Source organism: Rutilus rutilus, assembly GCF_951802725.1.
Source record: "Rutilus rutilus genome assembly, chromosome: 16".
NCBI lineage: Eukaryota > Metazoa > Chordata > Actinopteri > Cypriniformes > Leuciscidae > Rutilus > Rutilus rutilus.
In genome coordinates, this window is record NC_140224.1 from 24,455,661 (window position 1) to 24,482,889 (window position 27,229).

The following is a 27,229-nucleotide window of genomic DNA, read 5'->3' on the forward strand; positions in this document are numbered from 1 at the left end:
AGGAACGCCTATTAAACGTGTGCGAGAGAGCATGCACGAGCCCAGTTCTCCTCGTGCATGCTCTGTTTACAGTTTGCTGTCGGCATCGCTCATACATGCTTACTTGCAAGCACGTACGACTGCCTTACGTAAACATATCACCAGAATGATTGACAATTAGGAGGACCAATAGTCTTGATGATCCACCCGGAAAAAGAAAATCCTCCACTATACCTTTAATCCAATCATCAGAAGACTACTTTGTAAACAACAAGTCACACTGAAACCTTTGTTTATTTGTTTTCAAAGTAATAATGGTTTATTCACATTAACAATAGTACAGTTGGTTTGCATTACAATATGTGCTGTGGAGTATTGCAGTGGATGTGGTACATCATTTTATAATTTCTCTCAGGGTTAGTTTTTTTTACATCAGCAATTCATTCAGGAAATTCATTATTCAGCAATAATTTAGGATAAACAGAGCAGCCAAAAGAGAAAAAAAGAGAAACATAAAATGAAAAAGAAAATGACAACTGAGCATATGCACTATGTTTCAGTGACTGAAAGTTACATGAAACAAACATATGAACATCAAACACAAGAGCGCTTTGTGTGTTCACTTACAGGCTAGTTTATAACTCTAACTCACATTCCAGTCACTAGACTACTCCTCTATACCTATTGCACCCTCACTTTACATATAGTCTTCTGGTTTCTTTGTTGATTGTTGCCTCAACTTCTATCCAGCAACATCAGGAGGCATTTACCCCTGGATGTTAAGGCTCTGTGCAGATAGGCCGTGGTGCCAGTTTTTCAGTTTGGCAAATCGTGGGCCTTTTACCTCTGATTCAAATTTCTCCCTGTAAAAAAGAAGAAGAAGAAGAAGAAGAAGAAAAGATTATACTAGACAAAAGGGCTTTATGGTCTATGTGTGTCAATGTACATGTAAAGTACAGACCCTTTCCAAAAAATTTGAATATCATGGAAAAGTTTATTTATTTCCATAATTCCATTCAAAACGTTAAACTTCCATAGATTATAGATTCAGGGCCCACAACTTAAACGATTTAAAGTATTTAGTTGTTATTTGTACATAATTTGGGCTTCCAGCTCATAAAACCCACGAAAACAGGATTTCAAAAAATTTGACTATTACATGAAATCACACAGTAATTACACAGTGATACCATGGTCATTGAACCAGGTTTTGGTTATTTTGGCAGTGTGGGCAGGTGCAAATCCTGCTGTAAAATAAAGCTTGTCTGCTGAAGGAAGCATGAAGTGCTCTGAAAATGTCCTGGTAGACGGCTGTGTTGAGTGGACAGCACAGTGGACCAACACCAGCCGATGACATGGCTCCCCAAACCAACACAGACTGTGGAAACTTCACACTGGACTTCAAGCATCTTGGATTGTGTGCCTCTCCATTCTTCCTCCAGACTCTGGGATCTTGGTTTCCAAATGAGATGCACAATTTGCTCTCATCAGAAAAGAGGACTTTGGTCCACTGTGCTTTATTAAATCCAGAGTCAACGCAGCCGTCTACCAGGACATTTTCAGAGCACTTCATGCTTCCTTCATTTTCCAGCAGGATTTGCACCTGCCCACACTGCCAAAATAACCATTCTGTTCAATGACCATGGTATCACTGTGTAATTACTGTGTGATTTCATGTAATATTCACATTTTTTGAAATCCTGTTTTCGTGGGTTTTATGAGCTGGAAGCCCAAATTATGTACAAATAAACAACTAAATACTTGAAATCGTTTAAGTTGTGGGCCCTGAATCTATAATCTATGGAAGTTTAACGTTTTGAATGGAATTATGGAAATAAATAAACTTTTCCATGATATTCACATTTTTTGGAAAGGGTCTGTACTTGACAAAGTACAAACTGTTATTTGTTATTCAATATTGGGTTTAAAGTTAATATATTTTAAATAAACTAAATTTAAACTTATATTTTATAATATATTTATATTTTTAAATATAATTTAATACATGACATACAGATTTCAAAAGAAACTACATTAAAGTATATTTTAGTTACCATTAATGCTTGTCAGTACATTCGGCAGTACACTTTTCAACAGAAAGACAATAGAAATAATTATGAAATAGCATAAATTTGTACTTAAGTCCTACTTAAGTGGGTTAAAAAGTACTTTTAAGGTAAAGGAATTGCATCTGCACTGTGTTCCAAATTATTATGCAAGTGACATATTAGTAGGATTTCAGTAAATCTTAAACATTCAGATTTTAGTTTTTCAAAGAAAATGTTTTATTCATGTCTTTTTAGGTATTAATCTCAGACAGGTTTGTGAAATAGTTTGCCAGGTCTACTTAGGTAAATGGAAAACCTACTTAAATAAATTACATTATTAAGCAAGTCACAGTTCTCAGGCAATAAGGGGAGGAAGAAAAATCTTTCTGAAGATGAAAAGCATGAAATGGTGCAATGTCTTGCAAAAGGCATGAAAACAACTAATATTTTATATATTTTCAAATTAAGCTCACTTTCTCTTTGTGAGCTTTAGTAAGGGGTTGCTGAAATGCAACTTTATGCACAACTGCCAGCCTGCATGAGATTATTGGGACTCCAGAGACACCAGCAACTTCAAATATACGTGTTTGATGATCAACAGTGGCTTTTTATATATATATATAGCTGCCCTTTTTAATACAATTAATTTGTCTGACAGAAACTTTCCCTGACCAAGTTCTTCTGTGCTCTATATCACTCCCAAATCTTTTGATAATTTGATAATCTCCATTCAGTTTTCACAAAATATTAGTTGTTTTCATGCCTTTTGCAAGACATTGCACCATTTCATGCATTTCATCTTCAGAAAGATATTTCTTCATCCCCGTATTACGTGAGAACTGTGACTTGCTTATTAATGTGGAACAACCTCTTTAAGTAGGTTTTCCATTTACCTAAGAAGACCTGGCAAACTATTTCACGAACCTGTCTGAGATTCACCAGTTATCTAAGAAAAGATATGAGAAATAAAACAAACACTTTCTTTGAAAAACTAAAATCTAAATGTTTATTGTACTGAAATCCTACTGATATGTCATAAATATTTGGAACACAATGTAATATAAATTTTAACTATAGGCTAATATATTTAATTAATCTGTAAATATCATGAAAATTAAGTGTCCTAAAACATTACATTTACTTAGCACTTAAAGGGGTGGTTGATTATGATTTCACTTTTTTAACTTTAGTTGATGTTTGAGCTTAAACAACATCTGCCAAGTCACGATGCTCAAAGTTCGAAGCAAAGGGAGATATTTTCTTTTAAAGAAATTGCTTTTTAAGGACTACAACAAAAGGCTGGTATGGACTACACGTCATTCCTCTCTAAAATTTACACAAACCCCACCCCCGGAACATGATTTATAGATTATCAAGACAGAATATGCTAATCAGTGATTAGAGATAGTTAACTCCACATCAGCTACATAAATTTAAACATACTTTTTTTTTTTTTTTTTTTTTTCAGGACACAAGCTGTTGTAGCTCCGCCCCCCGCGCTGGGAGCAGCTGCTCATTTGCATTTAATGGGACAGACACAAAAACAGTGCATCTTTGCTCACCCTTAAAAAAGTGACAATTTTAACATGCTATATAAAAATATCTGTGGGGTATTTTGAGCTAAAACTTCACATACACACTCTGGGGACATCAGAGACTTATTTTACATCTTGTGAAAAGAGCATTATACCACCCCTTTAAGTATATACTTATGTAGCTCCGCCCCCTTTTTGACACTGGACTGGTTATGTTCTGTCTTCCGGTTTGTATTTCCTTATATTAAGATTGTAGATTAATTAATGAACCGCTCATTTTAAAATCATCCCGGTATACTGACATTTGCTATGACATCCACTTCAAACATTACAATGCTCATGATAACTTTCTCTGCAACAAGTAAATCCAGTTAATAAAACCAGCTAATTACTCTTCGACAGCGATACCATAGAAATATACAGAGCTACCGCAAAAAATGGAAGTTCAAACACAAAATTCAAAAGATGGCAGTGCTTGTTTCTCTGGCGACCGTATGTCTATATATTTTACTTAATATGTTATCTTTTTAAAACTATGCTAAAGTTTATTTCTTTTGATAGGGGAAGACAGCAAACAAATATAGACAAAATGGATTACCTTGATTTTCTAAGAGCCTCTTCATCTGGATCTTGCACTGTGACATAAAAAAAATCTAATTGAGTCATCCTTTACAGGCCAAGTCTCCAAAATAAAGTGATTTGTATCACATAAACTAGCTGTCATCTTATGTCAGTGCATTTAAAGCATGTCATCCCTTTCAGTTTAAACCAATTTCCAGTCCACACAGTGATGTGATTAAGAAAGGCTGTACTCACAATACTCCGTCCCTGTGATATGAGCAAGGATTCGGAAGGACTTGGACTGCAGGTTGGCGGCGCGACGGGCCCACTCAGACATCTCCGGATCCTTATCGTCAGGTTTGATCACGGCCTGATAGACTGGAGAAGCACTGTCCACAAGAGGGTCTTTAATAGGAAGTGTGCTACTCCCAAACAAAGAGAAAAGGGGAAAAAACAAGATCAGTCATTCACCTGTGTTCTCTGAATTCGGAAACATCAAATAATTACAAATGATTACATAATTTCAGTTTCAATAATCATAAAAAAGGACAGTATTTGCTGCCAAACTTTTTGACATTATGCTTCTCGTGAAGATGTGCATTTTAATTACAGTTCTATCTTAGTGCGAGATCTGTGATGGAGGAAGTGACTCAAGAATGAGTTAGGATAAAACAGTATGCAGAGTTCCCATATTAGGAGAAGGTAAATTAAAATGTTAGATGTTATGCAATTTTTGATGTTATGGCAGATATACTCAGAACATTGCTTTTAGGTTTTGTCTTCATTCGTTTTTAATACAAGATTATTTATTTTTCTTTATTGAGCTCCATTTACTTTACTTACATTTTCCCAACAGTGTAACATGGTAATTTAAAAATTACCAAAAAAGTCCACTTCAGTGTTTATGCAATCGGCCTTTAACAGAGAATATAACGTGAGATGAGTCAATGCAGCTGTGATGGATCTGAATAGACTGTTGGCTACTTACGCCAAGGGAGATCCAGCGGCGTCATCACCACTGTCAATCACATGATGAACCGGGATGGGAGGGAGCAAGACAGAGTCGTGTCGCATGGAGGGATGGGGATGGTGGAGGGGGTGAGGCGAGGATGAGTGATGAGGTATGGTTGGGTGATTGGTTGTGGATGGAGTGACACAATTACAAGCAGAAGAGGGAGGAAAAGCACAGATGAGGTTGATATACATGACCTTGTGGAAGCCTGAAATCAGCCCAGACTAGATGACCAATACTGAGCTCTTACTGTTATAAACAAAAGATGCGAAATTAAGGGAAAAACATTTACTTTTACTAACATCTCATAACAAATTGCAAGAATATTCTTTCTTATTTTAAGAGTGCTGCAGGGATGACATATTTTGTAAGTCAAAACCCTAAAACGAATTAGAATTTTAAACCTTGCTGTTCCATCGTCCTGAATCAATTGGGTTTTTGAATGGGTTTTTTGGTTAAATGCCTGAAAGAAGGTCTGTGGTGAACATCAAGATTTTTTCACATTCTACAACATAAAATAAATCAGTAATACCCTCTTGTTATTTTTTTTTTTTTGAGCATTTAAAAATGCTTTTACTTTTCTTGTGGCTAAATGTGGCTAAATGGGACTATATGGTCTGGGACATTAAACGTCATTGCGGCAGGTAAACTTATCTACTCACTAGTTCGCTTTCACAGCCTTGTGTTTATAATCCCACTCTTTCAAACTCTTCTAACTCAAACTTTTAAGTTGAAAGATTTGTCGGTAGCTTGATGGTGGTGATTTTGAAGTAATGCGACCATGGCGTAGGTCACAGAGCTTATGTTTGGCAATAATCCAAAAGCCAATGGAAAAATCCTACTGAGTTTCTGTTGAGGGAACTAGGGTGATGCTAACTACAAAAATGATGGGCTACAAAATAGCCCTCTATGGAGGCGTCCTTTAAGTTTAAGTTCTTGCGTGTGTTAAAGAATGGGCCATTTGAGAACCGGATCATGAATAAATCGCTTTGATTTAGTGCATTTCTCAAAAGCATTGTGCACTTTAGATCATAGAAACCACCAATGATCAAATGATATATTTAGGCTCATGGTGCTTTTGGGAAAAACGCATCCCAGACCAATTTTGTGTACTGGATCGACCAATTCATGGAAAAGATCAGACTCAAAGAACGATTTGATACTGAACAGAACATTGCTAAATATACAAAACTATCATATGACTTCAGAAGATGTGGAAAGTTGTGTAAACCATTTTTAATGATAAGCTACTTATCCAAGTCCAAGTTGTCATTCACTTTCATTATATTGAAAAGTGTGTCCATGAAAGTTGCAAATAATGACAGAATTTCCATTATAAGTGAACTATTCCTTTAAAAATATCATTGCTTCACGGTTGTTTTCGTTTCTAATGCAATGAAATTCATGTAGTGTGGCTTAAATGTTCATTTTGGGACCTTTGTATCACTTTCTTAAGCATCAGTGTAGTAAAATGTAAAGTGCTGGATATGACAAGAAACCTACCTCATCTCATTTCCTCTGGCTTGGGCCTGACCAGCAATGGCATCCATAATAGCATCCTGAGAGTACATACTAATAGGAGTGTTGTACTGGGCATGGATGATAGTAGCCTTCCCACCAGGACCCTTCACCTCAATAGGCTTGTGAGTAGACAAAGCTGAGTCTTTCAGTGCAATGGGGTTGAAGCTGGGAACATATTCTTGGCTGTAAGAGTTTAGGTGAGGGAGTGTCCGGGGTACGATAGTGCAGAGGAGAGTGGATGATTGTGAGGAGCCAGAAATATGAGTGAAAACAGAGAGAGACAGTGAGAACAATTTATGCTTGACTTACCTTACTTAATACATCTGTATCTGTAAATACTACAGTTTTCTACCTAGTTTGAATTGTTTACATCAGCTGTTAATTTCTTGTTTTATAAAATACCATGTCTATCCTGTATAACAAATGCATCTGGGCTTTCAATCCAAAAATGTAAAAGACATGGCATGCAATAGTTCCCATTATGATATTTCAAAACATCATGCAAAGATGCATTGACCAATAAAACTTTAACCAAAACCCAACTATAGATTTATCCAGTTTAAATACTTCACTCAAGATTATTTAACATTTCATCATGTCTGAAATGTCAAATTGTTCAAAATAGCTTTTGAACATTCAGGAGTTGAAAATATAAGCATGCAAACCACAGCCACGGTACTACATGTGGCCATGCTTCAGAGCACACAGATTCACACGCAACTCTGGTGATTTTGTATTCAAAATCTGTTACTGACTTGGCAGCTGTGTTGGCAATGACCTGGGATGACATAGAGGAATATAGACAAAAAAAAAAAAAAGACAGACAGACAAAAGAGGCAGTGTTAGCCTTGATTTGGCAGTGTGTTGCATGATAATGGATCTATATGTAAATTAGCAGGTAAAACCCAACATTAACAGAGAATGCAAACTGCTTCACTTTGCGCCTAAAGAACTTGCACCTTAAATCTGAATATATTTGAATAAATTGGTGAGAGTTAAAAAATACATAAATAAAAATAAATCAATTCTGTCATCGTATTTCACCCACAAGTCATCTTCTGTGGAACACAAAATACAATTTTTTTTCCCGTCACAATGAAAGACTTTCACTGTCACAAGATAGCCTGAAGAAAATGAAGACAGATGACAGGATTATAAAACATAAACAAAGTTTTATTAAACTAGAAGGCAATGGGCGTAACAGCGTGAACTAACACAAATAATAACCGACCACTGAAGAGTGAACAAGGAGGAAGTTAAATATACAGTGGTGACGAACTAAATGATGAATGGTTAGTGTCCATGGAAACAAATGAGTGGACAGAGAACACATGTGACTGATGAATACAAACTAAAAGTCCACGAAAGGTAAACTAAAAGCGAACGGGTCCAAATATCCCTGACATTCATTGTATGGACAAAACAGTTCTTCAACATTCTTTAAAATATCTTCTTTTGTGTTCTACAGAAGAAAGAAAGGCATACAGGTTTGGAATGACCTGTGGGTAAGTAAATGATAACAGTCATATTCAGATGTCTTGTAAAATGTGTTGCTATGATGTAAATGATGGTTATTACTGGTCACATTTTTCATAACAATGACATTCTGGTTTGTTCCTATAATTGATTGACTAGAACAGGAGTTTGGCTGCAGCAGAACAAACAATAACTCTCATCCTCTCATTCAATAAAATAAACAATCCAGGGTTGTATTAAAACTATTAAAAGTAGCCTTTATTCACTGAATTAAAGTTGAAATAAAATAAATGATAAATATTAGATGAAAAACTTAAAGGGGCTATATGTAGAATTCAAACCCTTGTTATTAGCGACACCGGTGGCCGTTAAGTGAACTGCAGCCAGCAACTTATTGCACGTGCTCGCACTCGTGCACACATATCGTAGAAGAGACTGAACCCCAATATACTCACGGCGTAGTTCTTTTTTGTTTTTTGCTTAGAAGTAAAAAGAAATAGGAAAATACCTTTGCAATTATATACTTTTAACAAACATCCCGATGCTGTCCACACTGCTGAGAGCAACGTTCAGATAAATATGTAAACATACATGTGCTGCACACTATCCTATCAATAACAAAATAAACACACATCAAAAACGACAGTGGTAAGAAAGCAGCAGTTCACCGGCATCATGTCGATAGATGAGGTAGGCTTATTAAAATTAAAATGATGATAGTTTAATTATAAAGTTTATTTGCGAATATAGACTGTACCTATAGATTTGGCTATGTGTTTTGAATTAATTTCTATTCTTTGTATGCCACACTGACACAGAACAGACTAGCTCTTTCGGCATTATCCTTAAACATTGTATAAGCATTCGTTACATGTCATCGTATGGAAGATAGTCTCGGGTGCATGCATAAACTATCACATCCTGTTGATTTTCCCGGCAAAAAAGACCTAAATCCTTCACATAAAAATTATAGACAACCTAGGAAGTCAGTTTTTTAAAAAAGCGAGTAATACATGAGAATTCTTACAAATAGCCCCTTTACGCTTAAAAAACTATAGGCTACATGAAATTTAGAAATATTGTCTTGGCAACTAACACAAAAATAAAGTAATTATTACTCAAATTAAAACTAAAATAAAAATAAATCAAAGCTTAATAGAAATATTAAGAAAATAAATAAAAATTACAAAAGCACATAACAAAAGTACTAAAACTTAAAAATTACAACTGAAAATATTAAAATAAAAGCCAAATCAAAACGATCACAAATACTATAATAGTATATAATACTAGAATTAGAATAACACTGAACCAATCACAACTCATATGTGTATTGCTAGTTGCATGACAACAAGAATCAAAGTTTAGAGTGTAGCGTACAGTATCAGACCACTCGAGTAACCAAATGAACAGTCAATGGACACACATGCTCTGCTCAGCTACGCACGTTATGTTGCATAGCGGGAATTCTGTTCCTATGAGCTGCAAATAGAGGATGTGTGACGGCATCATTTCGGTATAGGACATCATTTGGGATATACTGTTACAGGATTCTGAGCACATTAAAAGAGCCAAACACATTTGCACCCATGTTCAATTTCGGCTCAATGCTTGGTGCCTGTGCTCACATGTTTTTGGACAGAGAAGATTTAGGAGACTTATGAAGCCAATAAATTATGCCAACATATTAAAAGAAGCTGAAAGCCCCATTTTTAATATGTTGGCATCATTTATAAGCCAACTTCAAGCTTGGCAGTCCTCTAATCGCAGGAGATGTAGTTCTGACACGACTAAAATAACCGTTGAATGTTGTCATTTGGAAACAGTTAACTTTCTTAGATACAGACCCGACTCGGGCCAGGCCCTGCTCATGTTGCAGGCCGGGAGTCATGTGTGCCTGATGGACCACTGGTCCCCCTGCTGCCAAGCACATTCCCAGCTGATCCGGTGCACGCAGAGCAGCATGTGCAGAGGTAAGGACGGAATGTTCTGAGTACTCTTTGCCACAGTTTTGTTAAAAATACTGCAGGGATACAGGTGAGGCTAGCCAAAGCCCCTGTGACCCGTCAATGAAAAAGTGAGTACTAGCATCTAGTTTGTTAAAGCAGATTTGGTGGAATTGCTCATGAAGATACAGATTTGTGGGTTAGCTATTATGTTACCTACCCCAACAATTGTAGGCCATTTTGACTGTCTTGTTGCATGGCCATTTCCCTTAAAGTTTCTGCTGAATACAGGCCTATGGGAGAATTATACTGTCCCCTTTGGTTTGGGGTGTTTTTTGCCCCTTTGCCGAATGACAAATAAGTAGGGACAGGGCTTTTAGCAGGAGACTGAATTACATTCTCCTGAGGTTGCTTCTCAGTGTTTGGGATAAGAGACTTTTTGGAAGGTTTTTTGGCCAAGAGGATGCCATATTTTTTGACAGGTTTCTCATCATCTTCTCCTTCCTCAGTGTCCGTGGTTTCCTTAGCATAAAATAAACCATTAGATCAGACCAACAAATTAGCCATTAGCCATTAGCCCAGAATGGCAAGGTATAGAAAAAAGAGATGTTTAGGAAAGAGGCAAATGAGGCATGAAGAAGCTCTCACAAAAACATCAAACAGAATTCATCTAGCAACAATAATGCAAATGGAAATTGGACCAGTGGGAAACTAATGAGGATTTCATATGATGTGCTTATTCTTGCTTGACCAACAAATGCCTGTAGAGGGAGTTAAATGTCAGCTTTACAGAGAATGTTTGTTTTCACAGTCCCTCCTCTGTTTTCCCCTCTCTATGATATGACTTGGAAACTCCCATGACTGATTAAGAGGATTATAAAGAAATGGCTCGCCTATAACCAAAAACGACCATTGAGTTCCCTTCAAAATTTGTGTCCCCTCCAATAAAAAAGGTCAGTGTGTTGGAGTCTAATTTTACACCACACTGGTACACCTATCAGACATAAACCAATCAGTTTAACATACTCGGCATAAGAAGGATAACTAGACTTTACCTTCTGGTGAGGGATAACAGGCATGGGTGAGTCCATTCTTGGAGTGGCTGTGGGTACAGGACCAGGACGTCTCGACCTGGGAAGAGAACAGAATTCAAAAGCTACGGTCAATAATGCAAAACATCAGGCTTTCACTGTCATTTTACTTATACTTATAGTGAGTCAGAACTATATTTAAGAAGATTTGGGGAAAAGAACCTAAACACCGATTTATTACTCTACCCCAGTAAAAGCTATTATGTCTCTTACCTGAATTTGGGGTCAGTAAGATGAAAAAAGTGACAAAGACATTTACATTGTTGCAAAATATTTCTATTTCAAATAAATAGGCCTACTGTAATTTTAAACTTTCTGTTCATCAAAGAATACTGAAAAAAAATGTCTGGTATTAATGAGCACATCTGTTTCAACATTGATTATAGCAAGAAATGTTTCTTGAGCACTAAATCAGCATATTAGAATGATTTTTGAAGGATCATGTAAAATTGAAGAGTGGAGTAATGATAATGAAAATGCAACTTTGGAATAAATTACATTTTGAAATATAGTAAAAGTTATAATTAAATAGTTAAATTGTAATAGTATTTGACAATGTTAATGTATTTATTTTTTATCAAATAAATGCAGCCTTGGTGAGCTTCTTTTTTTTTTTTTTGAAAACATTAAAAATCGTAGAGATCCCCAAATTTGTAATGGTTGTGTATCGAGCAGAAATGTAAAAGAAAGAAAAAAAACCACTTAATTGATCATGAATCACATTGAGCAGCACAACACTTCACAAATATTATCTCTCAAAGACACAATTTTCCTTAAAACAGAGACACGAGGGCTATAATCAATGGGGTCAGGGACTGAAATCATGTCACGTTCCAGTTTTGTAGGGTGGCCGATAAAGCAATACAAAAAAAAGCTTAAAGCAATGAAAGTACTACGTCTTGGGTCTTGAAAAATGAAAATCCTTAAGCAATGAGAAAGAGCACTCATTGAGTGACCTTACTGTAAGTGCTCTTGTCAAACAACAGCAGCATTGCTGTATGATGTAACACTGGGGGGATTTTCACAAGTCACTATGCATGAGAAATATTTTTGGAATCCATCATCAAATGAAGTCCAGGGAAAATACACGTGCACCCTGTCATTCCTCCTGAGATGCTTTTAATTGGAGGAAAGGTGGCAAGGAAAGATGGTGCAAAATTACATAAATCTGTCAATGATAAATCTGTTATATCTACCCAATCAAATCAAATGCAGCTATTGTCTATATTTATCATATAATATAAAACAATACTAATGTCTAATATATGCATGCAACTTCCACCCTCATCCAACCAATAAATGTATAGGCTGTCAATAAATAAGGAGAATCGAGTTTCTGAGGATCACTCACAGCTGAAAGATGGAGAAAGAGGAGGAGTAGCTTATAAAAGTGAACACTAGAGCCAGCATTAAGAAATGTCACAGGGTAGCCAAGGTATCTTTGTGAGTAACATTTCCTCGCTTTGCTGTAGTGCAGGCGTACACATGAAAGGACTTAATCTTCTTTCAGATAGAGGCTTTGGGGTGTCTGTACTAAATTAATAAACTATATTAAAAAGGTGGAAAGCCATTTAATTTCCCCTACGTCCTAAACATCATTGCCTTTAATTTATGCATTCAGGCAAACTGAAGGGCTCCACAAGACCAGGTGATTTATCACAGGCACATTTTTTTTATTATATTGTCCTGTCTGAATATTTGTATGCTAACCATCACTTGTAGTTTGTGTCAGCTCAACTGCTTATATTCATCATGAACGAGCTGTTTAATTGCAGAGAACTTTTATTTGCCAGAGTTGACTGATCCCAAAGTAAATGAGATGCATTGCTAATGCCCTCTTAAGAAAACCCATTCACCAACAAACATAATGGGAATTTGTCAGATGGAAAGACTAAAGGCCTGTTCACACCAAGGACAATAACTATAATAGTAACGACATTGTCTTAACTAAACGGCAGAGAGGAACGATATCATTGGAATCACTTATACAATAATATTTTTCCAGCTGAAAAATTATAAAAAAATTTACAGCCAATCAGAATACATCCTGCTTTAAAGAGCTTGAGCATTTAAAGCGGCAGACAAAAGCACGGTCTTATTATAAACAGAACGTTATTGTGCATCAGTGTGGTTGCTAATATAGTTATCTAATAAAGACCCCCTTGTGGTGAAAATCAAGTTTTTAATGTTGTTTATATGTCTCTGTGGTGTTTTTAATATGCTTTAAGACAAACCATGTGCAAAGTCATAAGTCAACACCATTGCTGAGTATTTTCTCCTTAAAACTGCAGTGAACCAAAGACTGTCTCAAAAACGCGGTTTGAAATCGCTGGTGTTTCTGACTTCACATATTACCTTGTAATATGTAATATCACGTCAACGTAATCACGTCAACGTGTGATCATCAACGAGTGGATCTCTAGGCTGGTGTGAGTGAGTGGAGGCGGGGCTAATTTTCTAGAACCGCCTATACTAAATTAAGCAAAGGTTTAGAGTTACATTCAAGCTATTTTAAGGCATGAAAAAAAATAATTCAAGGAAAAAACATTTAAATACGTCATTTTGGGGATCAAAGATGAGTTTCAAGTGATAAAAGTATTGACTAGAGGGGGACTTTAAGAGGGAGTTCCCTTTCAAAAGCTACACTCAATGCTGCGCCAACAGTGCTATGGGGAAGAACATCTTCATTTGATTGGTTGTGAACACGTGTGGTAAACATGGGAAAGAATTTGGCTTAGATAACCTCTGATGATGACGTCAGCAGAATGTACTGAAATAGATGACAGATTTCTGTTGGGTGGCCAGGGGGAGGCATCAGAGAGGCGATTCCTCCATCTTCTTTTCAGATTTACATGATGAACTAACTAAATCTTGGAATAAACCCTATTCTTCCTGTGTCTTTGTGCCTGCAACGTCGGTTTATTTGACTATCATTGGTGCAAAGGCGCAGGGTTATACGATGATGCCCCAGGTTGAAGATAAGCTCACGGGCTATCTCTCCCCTGGCAACGCATCATCACATTTCTATGTGACATCTGTGGCTGAACCTCACCGGCATCAAGGAGAGAGATAAAGTTTTTCTCCTTGATGCCCCCGTGTCGCCTTCTAGTCTATTTGTCGACACAGTCAATACTGTCATCAGCAGATTCCGGGAGGCTAAAATACACAAGGACGCGTTTGATAAGTTCCTCCCTCGCCATGGGTCGAGGCTGTCGGCCATTAAAACTCAACCAGGTCCAGCTCCTCAGAAACGAGAAGCTCAGAAACTCATAAGGACTGTGGACCGGCGCGCCACGCTCCACCATCAAAAAAGAAGCTGGACCTGAGATCGCTGATCTCATAAAGAGAGAAGAGGTCCTGAAGCCTTTGCGTCCAGGACGTGGCAAAAATGAGCTCCTTCCCGACACCCTCACACCGCTGTTCCATCCCCGCCACCTCTGGTGTTTCAGGGGGCAGCTGCGGTTTCCAGCGAAATGTTAAATGTTCAGTTGACTCCTGCTGTTTTCCAGGACATGAAACATTTTACATTCCCCCATCAACAAGACATTGGGCCCTATCTTGCACCCAGCGCAATTGACTTTGTACACCGACGCATGTTTCATTCCTATTTTGCACCCGCGCAAAGCGCGCTTTTCCCTCCACAGAAGCACGTCGCTAAACTAGGGAATGAACTTGCGCTCTCTGGGCGGTTCAGCGCAAAAAAGGAGGCGTGTTTTGGCGCAAACGTTCCCTGGTGCTATTTTACTGTTCCATAAAACAATTGCGCCACTGGCCAGAAAAAACCTAGTCTAAAGTCAGTGGCGCGTTGCGCGTTGTTCATTATGCTATTTTAAGGGCGCATGCTTGACCATAATGTATAGAGTGCACAAACGCTCATACACTGTGATTCTCTAATCTACACAGAAGCAGCAGTTTTCATTTTTGCAAATCATATTATTACAAACGATAGATAGATAGATAGATAGATAGATAGATAGATAGATAGATAGATAGATAGATAGATAGATAGATAGATAGATAGATAGATAGATAGATAGATAGATAATTTATTATAAATATAATAATTTATTATAAAAGCATACATCTAGCTTACACATTTACCCACATTATTATATGCCTGTTTAGCCGAAGCTAATTTGGGTGTGTTTCTCCCATCCCCAATGTCACTTCTCTCTCTTTTACGGCCGTGAAGAGAGCGTTGCTCTCCTCGGCTGTGAACCGCTCTTGACGCGCGCCTGGCAAATCCGCCGTTATAATAGCAATACGCCAAGGAAAAAGTGCGTCTGCTCTTAAAGGGAATGTGAGATGATGCTCTGATTGGTTTATTTCACGTTACGCCCAAACCACACCTATGAATAATGAAGCTACTTCAGACCAACCCCTTTTAGATTTGCGCCCGGCGCAAGAGTCATTTATCCCGCCGGGAAAATAGCAACAGCGCCAAGACCCGCCCACAAAGTTACTTGCGCTTTGCGCTTTGACACTTGCGTTTCAGATCGTTAAAATAGGGCCCATTGTGTCACTCGACGTTAAAACCCTTTTCAGAGAAGTTGGCAGCGTGGAAGCTACTGCCAAACATATCTCCTTGGGTCTTGAGAACCATAGAGAAAGAATACAGTTTGCGCGCCGTCCTCCGCATTTCAACGGCGTGGTCTCCTCTACCGTGAAACCAGAACAGGCGCACTTTCTGGTACAAGAACTGCAAACTCTGCTGGACAAAAAGGCCATAGAACATGTTCCCCTCCCAGACAGACAGTTATAACAGCTATTATTTTCTGGTTTCCAAAAAAGATGGGGGGTTGCATCCAACTCTAGACCTTCACGGTCTGAATCGTTCTCTCAGGGCATTCAAATTCAAAATGTTGACAATCAAAATGATTGTGTCTCAAATTCAACACAGAGACTGGTTTGTCACGATCGACCTCAAGGGCGCGTATTTTCATGGGTGTAACAGGAGGTAGCCGCCACAGAGCAAACTATGGCGCATTGTGTGAGGGATGCTATTGCTCTAGCCTATGAGGCACGTGGTCAAGCTTCGCCTCTAGGCGTCAGGGCTCATTCTACCAGGGGGGTTGCATACTCCAGGGCTTTAGCAAGAGGCACCCCCTTGCACCAAGTATGTGATGCGACAGGCTGGTCCTCTCCACACACATTTATTAGATTCTATAGTTTGGACGTTCACGTTACTCCGGGCTCTCATGCCTTTGAGTCGACATTACAAGCTCATGTCTAAGGCCCCTCTTGGCGTTTGTGCGCACACCCTACACACCCTTGAGGGGTCCAGACCAGAGTCCTGCACGGGTCCGATTTTGTAAATCCGCACCCGCCCGTACCGATTTTATAAATCCGCAACCGCCCATACCCGCAGTGCTTAATGCCGCATCCGAGCCGTTCTGCACCCGACCTGACCCGCTTAAAAAAGAACCGACCACCCGACCCGCAACCGAAATCAAATCAGTTTAGACTATCACATTATAGACACACTTACAAAAAAGTTTATTGCCAGATCATACAGAAGTTATCACACGACCATTAACACAAGGACAACTTCAGCCGAAGCTGTCAAAAGGCCGGTAGCCTACATGAAGAACATGGCTAACGTTACCACAAAACTGAGTAGCCTTATAACATTTTACCAATCGAACAGACGCGGCTACAACACTATATCTGCCACGCAATTTCGTCTAGCCTACATCTGACAATTTTGGGTTCAAACACGCCCTGCACACCACACATACTTAACAGTGTTAAATTTGAAAAATACTGTTCGATATAACTGCTTGGTTTGTTACCACAGTTAGCCTATCTGCGTGCTTCCTCAGCGATGAAGTTCCACATTTGCGGCTATCCAACACGATAATGTATGCAGCAAAGCCTTTCACAATATTGTTTTCGTCAGATAACCCGCGGGTAGCCGAACCCGTGCAGGACTCTAGTCCAGACACTTCCAGTGCGGCTGTGTTGGTATTCTCGTTCCCCATAGCACTGTTCGTGCAGCGTCTCGTTCCCGCTTTTGAAAGGGAACGTCTCGGGTTACTTGACTGTAACCCTGTTCCCTGAAAAAGCGGGAACGAGATGCTGAGCTTCATTGCCACACTGAGGACGTTCAGGACGTTCTTCAGACAAAATGACCTGATGAGCACACCTGTCACACGTCTATTTACAGCCTCTGACGTCATCATCAGAGGTTATTTAAGCCAAACTCTTTGGCGTGTTTGCCACACGTGTTCACAACTGGTCAAACTAAGACGTTCTTCCCCATATCGCTGTTCGTGCAACATCTCGTTCACGCTTTTTCAGGAAACAGGGTTATAGTCAACTGACCCGAGACGTTTAGTTTGGAGGAAATAAAAGATGTGTTCAGAAACATGAAATGTGAATGTGAATGTGTTCAAGTTGTCCTCTGTACACATCACTGTTGAGGTTTACCTCAGCATGGTGAGGATGAGTTTTGTGGTGGCTGCCTTTATCTTGTTTTGGGCATCCAGATGGGTCATGCCTTCAGTGCTAACTCCATCTATTGCAGAAATGATGTCACCCTGATTGAGGTTTCCGCTTGCTGCCTTGCTCCCTGGTGTGATCTGTGGAAAGACACCAGACATTAATTAAATAATTACAAATGAATCCACAGATTGAATTGTATACACACACAAAAATCCAATGTAAAATTCTCATGACTATAGAAATCTTTTATTTAAATTTTTTTAATTCACAATTACTATCAAATTCATCTTCACACATTTTGCTTGCTACAGCACATACCTTTGCAAGGTACATCAGTCACATTTAATCAATAATTTGTCACTGTCAAGTGCAGCAGCTGGTTCTGAACAGATGAGTACATGGCGACACAAACAATGTCTCCATATAGAGAATCCATTTGCAGCTTAGCTTTTGTATATTATACAGTACATACATCTTAACAAATGTCTTTAAGTGATGAAAATGACAATGGGACTTATACATACATCTTAACAAATGTCTTTATGGGACAATGGGACATGGGCCATAGAAGTGTGATGTAGTGTAGTGATGTATGGCATGTATGGTAAATGTAGTGATGTTATGTTCGACACCAAAGCTCAGAATCTTTGTCAGAGAAAATCAAAACAAAAACAACACATTTCACATGAAAGCACTGATACGTAGCTTGATTAATTTTTACGCCAAAATCACATGATCTATGACTTCTGAAGATGTGTTCATCTGAAAACCACATGACTGTTTCAGTATTACGGGTCTTAAAAAGTGGCACTCATGTGTAGGGATGGGCGATAAAACAAAAATGATTATTATCATGATATTTTCCTCATAAAATTATAACAAAAGTTTGATAAGTGTTCAATAGATTAATACGGTAGTCAAAACCAGTTTTTTTCATCTCAGAGTTTTAGCCAAAGTGAAATCATTTCTTTCTTTTAAGGACTTTGAAAGGGTGATTCATGCTTTTATTTCGACAAGGCTAGACTATTGTAATTCCCTGTATCTGGGCACTAATCAAGCAACTCTTAACCGTCTGCAAATGGTGCAGAATGCAGCTGCCAGGCTCCTTACTGATGTGCGCAAACGAGAGCACATTACCCCTGTTCTTAAATCTCTGCATTGGCTCCCAGTCCGTTACAGAATTGATTTTAAAGTTTTGATGCTGGTTTTTAAATCCTTCAATGGATTGGCTCCTGTATACGTCTCTGATTTACTTTCCATCCACAATCCTGGAAGGTCTCTTAGGTCATCCAACCAGAGACTGTTAAATGTTCTGCGGGTCAGATTAAAAACGAGAGGAGATCGAGCCTTTGCCGTTGCTGCACCAAAACTTTGGAACAGCTTACCTGTTTTTATTAGAACTGCCACTACACTACATGAGTTTAAAGCTAAACTCAAAACCTACTATTTTTCTCTGGCTTATAATTGTAGCTGATTTGTGCGGTGTCTGGTATATTCTGTGTTTTGTCATGTTTTCTTATGTAGTAAATGATGTTAATGCCAATATTTTGTGCAATAATATACAGGTCAACAATCGTTGTTTTTAGTGGTGCTATATAAATAAAGTTGAGTTGAGTTGAGTTGAATATAATGTTTATACACTATGCAAATAATGCTAGTTATTATCAGCGTGGCTAAAAATGCACCGCAGCGTGAACTTAGAGTGAGTTGATTTACTCTTATCTGATCTCAATGTCTCAATGTCAATCTCTTTTGTGCATTTGTATTATACTATAAAGTTATTAGGTTACTGTTGTGTTTCACAACAAATAGAAATAATATTAAACATGATCCGAAATACTATGGAAGACCAAATTGTACCCCTTTAAATTTTACCCTATAAAAATGTGGTTGTTACAGTTTTACAGAATTGTTAATGAACATAAAAGTACATCTTCATCCCAACTTTCACCCTAACTACTGCTAATGTCATTCAACAAGCTACATTTCAAAGAGACAAAACATGTCTTATTCATTTGCGAAATGTTCACTTGTTTGGCAAGTGTTTGTCATGTTCTGATGATAAAAGCACAATTAACTTTTTTTTACTTAGTAGCAAAAATCTGCCTTAAGAAATAAAGATTTGACATTTATCGTGATCATTTTGGATATAGACTGATAGGAAAAAAATGTAGCCATTAGTGTCTAAACTAATCACCAATTACTTACTCATACTGTTTTGATTGAATCAGTGATCTGTCATCACCTACTGGTGTAACAATGTAGCAGAAAGACTCAGTATAAATAGGCACTATTGGAACACTGCTCGGTCAATCAAACTGAAGAACCGGGACTAACTGCAGTATAAAAAAGGAGGAAAAACGTTTAAAAAGCAGTGCAGTGGAACATAAATACATAGATTGGTTTGAAAAAGCTCAGAAACCAAGGGGAAGAAGACTGAAATCCCATAATGAAATAAGTCAGTGGCTATACCTCATTAAAATGTTAAAAATAAAGGTGGTTGTTGCCTCCCTCAATTTTACCCTGTATTCTGGGGCCCTGCCACCAACCCTTGTCCCACCTGCTGCCATTACTCAACGCGCACACATGTACAGGTTTCTGAGAGAGCTCTCCTTTATGTAATGTTCTACTAGTAAATACCAAACTGCCAAGCAACTTAAAACTTCTGAAGGTGGAAACTTCTTTTTTTAAGGTGGATAGGAGTTAGAAAAAGTAATTTTGCTCTTAACTCCAAATCAGCAAGGAAATGAGAAATATTAGGCTACTATATCATTTACATAATAATAAATTGGAAAAGATTCACATCCATTTGGCGTTCACACACTGCATTTTTACGCTTGTATTTAGTTGCTTGTATTTCCCTGACTTTACTGTTGAGAGACATTTTTCTCCTTAAATCCCACTGCATGCATCACTGGTCAGGATACTACAAGCTAGATTAAAAAAGAAAAACTCCCCATCCCCCAGCCTCTCTTAACATTCGTGAAAATTCTGTCATCAATTACTCACCCTCATGTCGTTCCAAACCCGTCACTCTTACGTTTATCTTCGGAACACAAATGAAGATCTTTTTGATGAAATCTGAGAGCTTTCTGTCCCTAAATTGACAGCTACACAACTACCACTTTGACGCTTCAAAAAGTTAATAAAGAGTATGTGAGTAACTGAACATACTGTATACAACTATTAATTTGAAGAATTTTCACTTTACTTGAGTATATCAGGATTATGCTTTAATCTGTTTAGTTTCTTTCCCCCGGTTTCACAGGCAAGGCTTAAAGGTATAGCGGAGGATTTTCTTTTTCCGGGTGGATCATCAAGACTATTGGTCCTCCTAAGTGTCAATCATTCTGGTGATATGTTTATGTAAGGCCGTCGTACGTGCTCGTGCACACGATTCACACGATGGCGTGCGCTCAAAACACAGGTTGGGCTTCCCACTGATGCCTCAGTCGCGAAGTTTCTACTTGACAGGTAAAGTTTGGCATGCTATTTGGAGAAATCCATTTAAAATCACTGCTAGTAAAAGTTAATGTAAGCTATGATAAGCTCGTGCATGCTCTCTCGTGCACACGTTTAATAGGCGTTCCCTCTCGGGAGTAGAGTGTTGCGCATGTGCATTTTTTCAAAAAGTGGAGAGGGCGGTTCTTTTCTAAAATTCGGGAAAATCCTCCGCTATACCTTTAAGCCTAGTCTTAGACTAAAATACATGTTTGAGCTGTCTTAACTGAAAGCAACTTGCACTGACATATCAATATGTCACTGCCATTGTTTTGTCTCAAGATGCACATCAGTAATGTTCTTTTCTAAGGCAGGTTTATAAAATCTACTTAAATGTCCTAATTGAACTCAGGCTTAATCCTGGCTTAATCTTAGCCCTGTCTGTGTGTTTTGGTTTCTTTTTCCCTAATCCATTTTTGCCAGTATTCCCTGTCATTGTTGTTAGTGACCTCAGTTGCTGATTTGAGTTCTAAAACTGTTTGCTGTTGATTACTCCCTGTGTATTTAAGCCCTTAGTTTCCTCTTTTCATTGTTCCGTGTCGTCATGGTATTAGCCTATGTGGTTGTGTTAGTATCTTTCCCTTGTGATCTCCTGCGTGTATCTCCTGTATCTCTATTGCCATGCTTTTACTAAAGCCAGACAGAGTCTTGACAGAGTCCTACTGAAACATTTAATGAATTACTCTAAAAAACACTTTTTAGAAATGAAAATCTCATTAGTCATTAGTCCATACTTAAACTTATTTCTCAGGAAGTTTTAAACTACTTGTCAATTGAATTGAGATGCACTAACAACAAGAATCACTATTCGCTCACATGTTAATTTTGTCTGCATAACAAGCACAAAAGAAATACAAAAATACAGCTGTTCATTTAATTTAAGATGCTAAGCTGCCACTCTCACTACAACAGACAGTAAATCCAATGACCCGCTAAAATCCATATGAAAACATTTGATACATTGGGACTGTTTATAAAAATCTAGTCCAGATGGCAACTCTGGAATGATATTCCAGAATGTATAGGTGACAGCATCTGTTTTTATCTTTGATAGTAGAAGTCTGCCAGAAGAACCTGTTTAGTTTTGAAATGGGGGGCCTGTCATTGTTGGCATTGTGATTTATGAGGCAGCCCTTGGTAAATGCCAACTTTAATGGTCTTTTTCCACTTCCTGGACTGTTCTGACTAAAAGCAAAGGTTGGGGTGATGATCTGGACTATCTGTAGTACCTGTGGGTATTTGCAAGGCTCTGAAGGCTGTTGACAGTATTATTTTCCATTTTTGTTGCTAAGCTCCAGCACACATGTAGCCTAGAAATCTAGACGCACCCTAGCGGCAGCAAATTTTATTTTGCAGCCAGGGTGGTCTATCAACTCTCCGTTGGCTTTCGAGCTGGAAAAAACAAACTCTAGTCAGGCCAATCACATTGTGTATAGAGTCGGGGGGCGGGCTTAACATAATGACGACAGAGTTGCGACGGTTCCGCGTGAATTCCCTGCTACTTGAAAACAAAGAATGGCTGCTGCTGCTGGCGAACAGCGGTCTTTCGAATCGGCTTTGGCTGCGATTCTGGAAGACTTGGAGTTAAGCTTTTCTTTGAGAAAAGAACAAAGAACGGCACTTTAGTCATTCTTAAAAAAGGAAGATGTGTTCATAGTTTTGCCGACCAAATACGGCAAAAGTTTAATCTATCAACTAGCTCCGCTGGTGGGAAAACGCTCTGGTTGGTTGTAGTGCTATCCAATTGCGTGCAGAGGGAATTTGAAAGACAACCGTTTATCCCGCCCCTCGGATTGAGCCCTGCCAATGGTGAGTTCCCAGACCCAACATCTTGATGTGGGTCTGGCTTGCCAGGCTAGCACATATGTGCATAATAGGCCCTGACTCTGTCCACCTTTATGTAGAGAAGGCCTTGACCTCAGAATAATGTAGCTTGATGTCATACAGCACTGAAAAGTCAGGGTCAGAGACCTTGAAGAGCTAACAAAGCAATAGCCAAAGTGAAATTGAACAGACTTATGAGTTCTATACGTTTGCAATACACAGGAGACACAATGTGAGAATGAAAGGGCAACAGAATGAAGAAAAATACATTTTGGGTACATCACTAAGGATGATTGCATCTTAAGGATTCATCTGCAGTGAAATTACTTTATATTTTACATCACAAATGACTCCACAGACTGTCTTTGTCATGGACTTTATGAAGTGCTTCACAGAATATAATATTGGCACTTTATAAAGCTGAACTTCCACATTATGCGCAACAATATATAATGACGGAAATGATCTCTGAGAGGACATTTAGTGCCAGTGTTTTCTGCTATCAGCAGTGCCGCTTCACAAAGCTGTCCGGCGCTTAAGCCACTGACAGAATCTCTCAATTTTAAATTGTTGCTGCAATTGCTGTTCCTCGTTCCTGCTCTTTGCATTTTTTATGCAATACTTTGGTTGACAAAAAGATGAAAGCAAGAATAATTTAAATGAAAATGTTTCCAATTTACAACCATAATGAAAGGATTTGAACTGTGTACTGAAGAAAACATTTTCAAAGATGTCAGTCAGGGCATGTGGTCACGGTTTAAATATTGTCATTTTATGAAATCTATTGTTTAGAATTTCTATTGGAAATCTTGTCTTTGTACCTCATAATTGTATTGTTTCATTTTTACTAAACAAGCCATTTAATATTAAAATCGACTTTGTACAATAAACTTACCATCAGAAAAAAGTCAATGAAGTAATAAATGTGACAACTAGCCCCAGTCTCCCATATATTTTCAACAGTTTTAAAGGGAACTAACTCATCTCTGGTTAAGTTTCTTCCTGCAACTCTCTCAAATCAATATTTAAATTCACGATGACCTCATGTGTCTATTGTCTCTGTGCTTTTCACATTTATGGCCACATGTATTTCTGCTGGTCTGACCTTCAGTGCTAAGCTAAAATCAGTGACCATAAGTCAGGCATTGCACTCGCAGGTCGTCAGTGCTATCATTAGCTCCCACAGAGCTTTTTATATGCTGTTACAAAGGAGAAAAAGTAGATAAATGGTAAATAGCGAATAGACAGTGATGTAAGTGAATATTATTTATTATTGTTGTTGTTGTTGTTTTATTTATTAAAAAATCAGCCTATAATGTTTCATTAGAAAATGATAAGGCAGCTCTTCCCACCTATCCACAACATCAAAATCAACCCACACACATAAACAAATACACCTATATTAACAACCTCATATTGTACTGTCACTCACTTAGCATGGTCTTCATATTAGTGTTGTCATTTATCCATGTCTGTAACACTAAAGCCAAGATACCTTAATTAAAGTTGGATCATAGCTTGCATGAAAAACGAAAAGCGACAATTGAAGAATTTGATATTTCAAAAGGTTACATCTCAGGTCTAAATCCATTTGTCAACAGCTGCTGTAAATGACTCTCCTGTCCAGCATGAGCTGTTTGTCAGCTCTTTATTGACACTAATATCACACATCCTGGGGATTTTTTTTTTCAAGTATGAGGACAAAATATGAGATTGCAATAATTTACTGAATCAAAGTATTAAATTAGATCATCAACTCCTTCATTGTCTTCAAACGTCACAACTTCACGTCTCTATATCGCTTTACACGTTGTCTAAAAAGACTACAGAAAACCAACAAGTATTACAAAAGCAGTAAAAGCTATTAATGGGATGCTTTGTGGAAGACAGCAGCTCTATCAGCCTTGGGACCAGGATTAAGATTCAATGTAGATTGTATACAGTGCTTTAGGATAGAGACCGATCTCTTATTATACTGTGGGAAGATTTGATTGTGAAATGCATAAACTGTCACCTCTGGCAGTTAAATGTCCATCAATCATCTGAGACCTGATCCAAACACATATACCTTCCACATTTCAATTTACTGCCATGTTCAGTGACAGCTGGGTCAGGAGAGACTATAATATCCAGATGGACGACTTGACACTGATTACAGCGTCAAAGCGCGAGCCACCGACAATGCTGATTAGAAAAGTAATGAAATCCGAACAATGTTTACTTGGTATGATGGCCCTGTCTGTAATTATTTGCAGACAAGGGGCCAATATATGAGGAGTCAGACCTACCACAACCTTGACAAACAGAGGTAATGACTCTCCCCTTATTGAAGTGAAGGCCAATCAAGTGTCAAGAAGGGAGTGAAACAAACTAACTGGGCTGAACCGCCTGTGACTGATTATACAGCGATAGCGATTTCTTTTCATAGCAGATAGAAACTCACCTCATCCTCTCTCTAAACCTTTGGACAAGGCATGTCAACTTCACTGAATCCATACACTAACACAATGAAGATTCTATAGGTGCCATGGGATGAGCACACTTGGTGAATAGACAGAAGACTGTTCGTTATGTGTTGTATTCACAGTTCAGTGTTTTTTGTGGTTCTATTTTAATGTTAAGTGTTGCTATTTCAATACCACACCTTATTGATCAATTTGGAAAGGTGGGACAATCCCTTTGCTTCTTTGTTTAGTGCCGTGAATGTCTACAGTGTCACTCATAATGTTCTTTTCATAGAAGTCGTGTTGCAGGAGATGATAGATGGAAAACAGCTTACCATCAAGAAATGACTTCTAGGAAAACAGCGTTTTTTAAAAATCCCAAAGCTAAAAGGAGAATCAACATCGGAGAGCAACAAGAATTTGCGCGTCTTTCCACGAAACATGACGTCAACTCCTGCTTAGCGTAAATGACAGATGGTACAGAAGGACATCCAAAAGCAAATGACTTTTACACTTAGAAGTATAGTTCACCCAAATATGAAAATTCTGTCATCCTTTATTCACCCTCATATCATTCCTTTCATCTGAAGAATATAAAGGCAGATATTTTGAAAAACAGGTAGGCCTATCACCTAAACACTGAAAGACAGTGGGGTCCAAAACAACACAGACATTTTGCAAAATATCTTATTTAGTGTTCCAAAAAAATAAGAAAACCACAGAGGTTTGGAAAGACATTAGGGTGAGTAAAAATAAAATAAAATAAATATTTTGGTCAACTACCCCTTTAATTACTTTTCTTCTGGGGTTATACTTGAGAACATTTAAAGGCTCCTTTTTATTTCATTTCATCAATTAAATCAGTGTTATAAACAAATATCCAGCATGTTTTTTAGGCAAATTAGGCGAATTAGCATTGGCGGTTGTGTATGTGATTCAACTAGACAAGTAGCATACTGTACGTCCAGGCTTCTCAACTTTCACTTTTAACCTCTCATGCACAGATTGATTTTCTTAAGGCTTGCCTCATCTAACGCTATTCATAGATTTTTCCACTGTTAATTCACCACTCTCTCAAGCCAAAGGGCCAAAATAGCTGGTTAGAGAATGCCAGCTTTGGATGATAACCAATGCAACACGTTGTTACATAATGCCAACATAAATGCGATTTTCATTGTTTTAGCGAGTTAAAATAATCTCTTCTTTTCTTTTTTTATCAAAGCAGGAATTTGTTTAAATAAAGCATTGTTTTTTTTCTAGAGCTGTTGTCTCACCCGGGATATGGTCAGGGGCATGTTGAAGTCTTTGCCTCCCTGCAGCCTGAAGCCCCATGGTGCAGGTCCTGACAGGGTTACTGTGTAATTGCTCATTTTGGAGAGAATTTAAAGCGAAAAGCTTCTTCTCGGATCAGTAAAGTCCTATCTTTCCTTTCAGTTCTTCTCCCTGTAGTAGGGATGACCAAACACCCGGGTACGGGCAGGCACCGAGGAGCCTCTGAAACACAACAACAACAGACATGAAATGCAATAGAGTGAAAAAAAGCTGTATTCCCTTATGCCAGTATACGACCATCACACAGGATGTGAGGAAATATATCTGCACTATCAATACAACTCAAAAACATACCACAGAATGAATCAGACTTTAAAAAATAACAAATAGTTCAATGTTTACACTGACAAAATAAGTAAAAAAAAAAGTCTTAAAAGCAGAAGGAGGAGAGTTCTTGCCTGCTCGGATGGCCTGGACAGACAGCCTAAGAATAGATCCTCTCTGCAGAAAGCAATAACACTAAAGCCCTCGGGCCCTTATATGGCATGTAAGGGGACACCCCCAGATGCCAAGCC

The 27,229-nt window shown here is 38.2% G+C and overlaps 1 protein-coding gene across 6 annotated transcripts; it reads right to left on the reverse strand.

Moving 5' to 3' along the window:
* Positions 1-267: 267 nt before the first annotated feature.
* Positions 268-27,224, reverse strand: ldb3b (LIM domain binding 3b). 6 transcript variants are annotated; one of them, XM_084434118.1, is made up of 10 exons: positions 27,113-27,169; positions 26,657-26,876; positions 17,599-17,750; positions 11,134-11,209; positions 7,412-7,434; positions 6,639-6,839; positions 5,112-5,141; positions 4,379-4,545; positions 4,161-4,197; positions 268-842 (listed from the first exon to the last, which is right to left on the reverse strand). In XM_084434118.1, the coding sequence occupies exons 2-10, from the start codon at positions 26,750-26,752 to the stop codon at positions 746-748; spliced, it is 879 nt and encodes a 292-aa protein (XP_084290244.1). In that variant the 5' UTR covers positions 26,753-26,876; positions 27,113-27,169; the 3' UTR covers positions 268-745. The 6 variants fall into 6 exon arrangements, with proteins under 6 accessions (XP_084290244.1, XP_084290245.1, XP_084290246.1 ...); XM_084434119.1 differs by having other exon boundaries at positions 27,009-27,146; XM_084434120.1 differs by lacking the exon at positions 5,112-5,141.
* Positions 27,225-27,229: the final 5 nt, after the last annotated feature.

Excerpts from the sequence above, each read along its gene's own strand:
- ldb3b (XM_084434116.1), bottom strand. The coding sequence starts at position 26,752 with ATGAGCAATTACACAGTAACCCTGTCAGGACCTGCACCATGGGGCTTC. Across the intron at positions 10,601-11,133 it reads CTGTTATCCCTCACCAGAAG|GAAACCACGGACACTGAGGA; the intron begins GTAAAGTCTAGT and ends TTTTATGCTAAG. Across the intron at positions 843-4,160 it reads GAGGCTCTTAGAAAATCAAG|GGAGAAATTTGAATCAGAGG; the intron begins GTAATCCATTTT and ends TCTTTTTTACAG.